This window comes from Ranitomeya imitator, chromosome 1 (genome assembly GCF_032444005.1).
Source record: "Ranitomeya imitator isolate aRanImi1 chromosome 1, aRanImi1.pri, whole genome shotgun sequence".
In the NCBI taxonomy this organism is placed as follows: domain Eukaryota; kingdom Metazoa; phylum Chordata; class Amphibia; order Anura; family Dendrobatidae; genus Ranitomeya; species Ranitomeya imitator.
The window spans coordinates 772835610-772841817 of record NC_091282.1 but is presented as its reverse complement, the minus strand read 5'-3'; the positions used below and the strand labels follow the sequence as shown (position 1 = coordinate 772841817).

The window sequence follows — 6208 nt, the reverse complement described above, 5'->3', positions numbered from 1 at the left end:
TCATGTTCTTTGGGGTCTCGGCTACCCCCGGCAGGTGCAATGTGCATTTGCCCGCCATTTTCTTACCGGAAGAAGATGGCGGCGCCATGGGGGGAATCACAAGGGCTGAGGAGCACCGGGAGGTACCGGGGGGTGGGGGGGGGTGAGATCAGGTACCCTATTTCTCTGTCCTCTGATGTGCGATCACATCGGAGGACAGAGAAATTAAGTGGCAAATCACGCTTTTTTTGCGGTCGCCGGTAAATATCGGCGATCACAACCTGGGGTCGGTAAAAACCGACCCGAATCATGTTCTCTGGGGTCTTGGCTACCCCCGGCAGCTGAGACTCCAGAGAAAATCCATCTCTGTGGGCGCTATACACTTTTTCCACAGCGCCATTAATTTATGGCGCTGTGGTTTAAGTACCCTTAACTACCGCTGTTAAAAAGACGTATCGGCGGTCGTTAAGGGGTTAAGTTAATATATGACCTTGGTAACAGATCATTAACCCTTGGTCTGGATGAGGGATGCCAAGGAGAGAAATGCGGGGGTCACCCGCTGGTACCTGCGTTTGCAAAATTTTAATTTTACCGTGGAACATCTGGCGGGGAAGTAACAGGGAAATGCTGTATGGTGACAAATGTTCAACCCCACTAGTTTGAACAGGGAGGGAGGGAGGGGGGGGGGGAAGTATGTAAGGCTGTGACTGGTGTTATTTGCGAGGGTCGCTATGTGTCCCCCAGGATGTGCTCAGAAGCCTATTAGATCTGCTGGAGTGCCTTGTGGTCACAGCAGAATGTCTGTGGGTCACAAGGCAGAATAAAAGTTAGCATGAACCTGGTCAGATTATGTGGCCAAGGAATTGTTCACAAAAATCCAGTATGGGCTTTTATTTTTGAAACTGACTGCAGGAAGGTAGTGGGGCAGGTCCGTTTCCTCCAGGCCAGATCTTGCAAGTGGCCCATGGCCACAGATTCCAGTTGAGAGGAGAAACAAAACCTGCAAGAAGGGTTTGGGCACAGTGTGGACACCGCTACGCTACACCTCTCATATTTGTCTGTCTGGGTCTCTCCAACCATTGGCGATTCCCCATTGACTTTGGACTAATTTATCAGTCGATTTTATCACTGATCCACGCGTGTCGGCAGATAATACTGTAATCTTGGTGGTGGTGGACCGATTCAGTAAAATGTCACATTTTATTGTGCTACCTGTTTTACATAACACCAAGAAGTTTCATCAGAAAGATTGTAATGTTACATGGGATCCCTACAGATATTGTTTCTTACCGGGGGGAATGTCCGTTTACTTCCAAATTTTGGAGGACGTTTTGCACTCGTTTGGGGATCCATCTGTCATTCTCTTCATCATTTCACCCACAGTCTAATGGGCAAACTGAAAAGGATAACCAGAATCTTGAAACGTATCTTAGGAGTTTTGTGTCTGAGAATCAGGAGGATTTGGTTACCCACTTGCCTCTAGCTGAATTTGCGGTAAATAATCGTTGTCATGAGTCTACAGGTAAGTCTTTCTTCGGTGCATACGGGTTTCATTATCAGTTCAGCTCATTTAATAGGAATCGTTCTTCTGAAATACCTAATGTACAATTTTCATAATCAATTACGTCTGTGTGGCAAGGGGTTCTTTATCATTTGAAGAAGATGGGGTCCAAATATAAAAGTGTGGCAGATCTGAGATGTTTGGTGGGTCCAGACGTGTGTTGGTGACTTGGTGTGGTTGTCCGCAAGGAACATTAAGTTGAAGGTTCCTTCTTGGAAACTGGGTCCCAGGTTCATCGGTCCTTATAACAGTGTGACCATCGTCAATGGCGTAGCATTCCGCCTTGCTTTGCTGCCCATCTTTAGGATTCATAAAGTGTTTCAAATAGATAAGATTTTTTAGTACACTGGAAGGGATACGGTCCTGAAGAGAGGATGTGAGTACCAGCGGCCAGGCTGATCCGGTCTTTTCACATGGCACACCCTGATAAACCTGGATCTGAGATTCCGGAGGTCCCTCATAGAAGAGTGGAGACTGTCACGGGTTTACCATGACAGAGAGGAGCCAGAAGACAGCAGTGTCTGATTTCTGCTGCTCCTGAACTGATTAGAAGCACTTCACCTTCTTATTAAATAGTATAACTTTCTTTTAGCAGTGCATGGATTAATCTGCTCAGTTGAGAGCTCTTGGAAGCTTTCCTTCATTAAGGCTCTCAGCTTTTCACTGTTATCCACTCCCATCTCCTATATAATAATAAGAAGATGCAGGAATTTCTGGCCAGTCCATGTATCCTGCTTGTAAACACAATTTCCCGTATTCATCATATTTCTAGCCTGTGGGGATGGGAGGCAACATGGAAGCCTTTCTTTGCAAAAAAAAAAAACAAACAAACCCAGCCAAGTTTAGCTCTGCGGTACCAATACCTCCATCATGTCTGGTAAAAGTAGTAGTGTGTTAAGTAGCGGCTAGGGACTGTGAGGCTTACCTGATCCTTCAAAGTGGGGGGCGCCATAGTCTATCCCTGTCCCCCAGATTACTCCACAAGGTGAAGACACTGGGGTCACATACCTTGCTATGCTCTTATCTTATAATTTATCTGTTCCCTCCCTTACCCAGGGAGGTGTGAGGCTGAAGTGTATAGGATTACACTAACCAGACACACAAGGGAAGACAAACAGGGATGAAAGAAAACTACAATCATACAAATACACTCACCAAACAACAGAGTGGAACACATGGGAGGAGAAACCAAATATTTATTTATTTACTAAAATATGAGAGGAGAATAAGCAAGAAAACCAACTACAAGCAGAAATCTCCTGAACAACTCTCCAACCGCCTACTCCAAACACTGAATTTCTCCTCCAACTCCAAATCAGGCTGAATGACCTGTCACAGGTGTACAACAACAGAGAGGAGCCAGAAGATTCCAATTTCTCCTATTCCTGCACTGATGAAAAGCACTTCACCTTTATATTAAACGATGCAGGTTTCTTTCAGCAGTGCAGGGGTTAATCTGCTCAGCCTAGCACTCATTGTCAGAGCTAGCTTATGCTGCTTGGTTGGAGGTTGTTGGTGGTTGTTATTGGAGAAGGAATTTGGTGGATTTATCTGAGACTGTAGCTAGGTTTTAAATGTGCAATAATTCCCTTTTATTTTCCTACTTTGGTTTAACCCCATCCTCCACTCCCAGTACTTACCTCTGTTGTTTGTGTGAGTATATTTGTATCATTGGTATTTTCCTATATTCCTGTTTGTATTACCTTGTTAGTCTGGTAGGTGTATTACGATACTACTACTTCTCAGACTGAGGGTGGATTCAGGAGCTAAGACAAGGTACGGGTCTCCGGCGTTTTCACCATCAGAAGTAATCCATGGAACAGTGCGAGCTAGGTCACCCCTAGCGGTAGGGACAGGGAAGGAGCTCCTGGTCCTGGGACATCCGACAACAGAATCGTGACAGTACATGTCTCTGTTTCCTGGGTCGTCTGACTCTGTACACGTCTCTGAGTTTTCTGGTTGCACGTCTCTGTGGATGGAAAGTGTTGGTTGCCGCAGGGTGGATGCCTCACTTGCTTCTTGTCACTTCCTGCCCACGGCCCTCACTCCGTCGGGGTTTTCCTAGGTGATTTTTGCCCCGGTCCCTTTGGGTTTTCTGCTGATTGACCTTTCAGATGTTTCCTTCATGTCATTTGCAGCTCAGGTCCCCAGATACCAAAACCACAGGAAGAAGGAGACGGCAGAGCAACAGAGACGGCAGCGAGACAGAGAAAGCAGAGCTGACACTGCCTCACAAGAGACAGGAGGCCAGTGCAGCGGGACATGCAACCTGACTCTGACAGCAATGAGCTCGGATACGTCAGCTCCCCTTCCAGCAGCAAACAGGTACCCAACTCCGAATCAGTGATGTTAGCTCTTTCATGGTGTGATATCACTCTGCTCTGTATGATGTCACGTTTTCATCGGTTGATGCTGTGCTTTTGTTGGGTGATGTCATGCTGCTCTGTATGATGTCATACTCTCATAGGGTGATTCCACGTTATTGCTGGATGATGTCACACTCTCAGAGGGGGATACCTGCTCTTGTCGGGTGATGCCACACTTTTGTCATGTGATATCACTCTACTCTGGTCTGGTGATGTCACGTTGCTATGTGTGATGACAAGCTCTCGTTGAGTGATGTTACGCTCTTGTCAGGTGATGTCATGTTCCCATTGGGTGATGCCACACTCTTGTCAGGTGATGTCACGCTCTTTTCAGGTGATGCCACGCTCTTGTTGGGTTAAGCCACGCTCTCTTCGGATTATGTCACGCTGCTCTATCTGATGACACCCTCTCGTCGGATGATGCTATGCTTTCGTTAGGTGATGTCACTTTCTCATTGTGTCACGTCATGTTCTTGTTGTGTGATGCCACACTTTCCTCAGATAATGCCATGCTCTCATCAGGTGTACCACGCTCTAGGTGGGTGATGTCATGTTCACGTTGTTTGATATCAAGCTCCTGTTGTATGATTCACACTTTCATCGGGTCATGCCAAGCTCTCGTTGGGTGGTGCCACGCTCTCATCGGGTAATACTACGCACTAGTTGGGTGATGCCATGCTCTTGTTGGGTGGTGCCACACTCTCTTGGGGTGATGCCACAATGTCATGCTGTTCTTGATTGATGCCACGCTCTCCTTCAGTGATGTCATGCTGCCCTGTGTGATGCCTTGCTCCAGTTGGGTGATGCCACTTTTTCGTCGGTTGATGCCACGCTGTTTTAAATTTTTCCACAATCTCTTTCGGTGATGTCACACTTTTCTAAATGATTCCATGCTCTCATTGGGTGATGCCACATTCTCATCGAGTTTTGCCACGCTCTCGTCGGGTAATACTACGCACTAGTTGGGTGATGCCATTCTCTTGTTGGGTGGTGCCACACTCTCTTGGGGTGATGCCACAATGTCATGCTGTTCTTGATTGATGCCACGCTCTCCTTCGGTGATGTCATGCTGCCCTGTGTGATGCCTTGCTCCAGTTGGGTGATGCCACTTTTTCGTCGGTTGATGCCACGCTGTTTTAAATTTTTCCACAATCTCTTTCGGTGATGTCACACTTTTCTAAATGATTCCATGCTCTCATTGGGTGATGCCACATTCTCATCGAGTTTTGCCACGCTCTCGTCGGGTGATGTCACGTTCTCATTGGGTGATGTCACGTTTTCGTTGGGTGATGCCATGCTCTCGTCTGGTGATGCCACGCTCTTTTGTGATGTTTTCTTTGATTTTTCAGGATTCTTCTGACGATATGAAAAAAGTTCAAAGACGAGAAAAGAATCGTGTTGCTGCCCAAAAGAGTCGCCAGCGTCAGACCCAGAAGGCGGACACATTACATGTGGTGAGAGGCCTGTACACCCGGGGCAGCAGTGACGTGGGTGTGGCTGCTGTATGGATGAGGGGGTTAGTAGTTGGCCAAAGGACTACCCCTACTGTAATGGTAGTTGCGGTCTAAGCTCATCCTCTTGTGTCCCCCCAGGAAAGCGAGAACCTGGAGCGGCTGAATGCAGCACTGCGCAGGGAAATCCTCTGCCTGCGCGACGAGCTGAAGTATCTGACGTGTGTCCTGAGCAGTCACCAGTCCATGTGCTCCCTGCCTGCCTAGAACCCATACCCCCTCCGCTGCATCCCACCACCCCCCTGCTACCAGCTCTGACAAGTGAGCACCATGCGAATAAAGGGCTGGTTTGTGATCCGTCTCCACCTATTCTGCCACACAGAATGTTAGCTCTTGTGCCACAGTGACTTCTGGCGTTATACAGGTAGAGGTTCTTGTTGCTCTCTTCACAGATGGAGCAGGTTTAGTTGTAGCAATTGTTGCAATGTTTTAGCTTTCTTCTGCTGCTCATTTCCAAATAACGCGATGTCGAGCTGGGATATAAAATGGCATAAACTCTGACATTGTGTGCACTAACGTCTACTCCACCAGACATGTAAACACAGGTGTAAGAGGTGGACACAAAATCCCAATCACCTTTAAATATGCAACATCCGCCTCATATGAGATGTTTACATCTCCCCCTGCTGGGTGCACACTGCACTTCATGAGGTGACAACAGCAGTTAAAATCTCATCAGATGCCCCTATAAGAGATACTGTGCTGATTAACGTCTCTCACTATTCTGCTAGTGCAGTCACAATTTACATTACGTTACTGATCCCGTACTGATCCTGATTTACATCCTGTAT

General features: G+C 47.2%; 1 protein-coding gene across 1 annotated transcript; it reads left to right on the top strand.

Annotated features, from left to right (window-relative positions):
• The first annotated feature begins 697 nt into the window (after positions 1-697).
• On the top strand, positions 698-5918 carry BATF (basic leucine zipper ATF-like transcription factor). The gene is made up of 3 exons (XM_069736225.1): positions 698-3865; positions 5256-5360; positions 5499-5918. The coding sequence occupies exons 1-3, from the start codon at positions 3803-3805 to the stop codon at positions 5622-5624; spliced, it is 294 nt and encodes a 97-aa protein (XP_069592326.1). The 5' UTR covers positions 698-3802; the 3' UTR covers positions 5625-5918.
• The last annotated feature ends 290 nt before the right edge of the window (positions 5919-6208 follow it).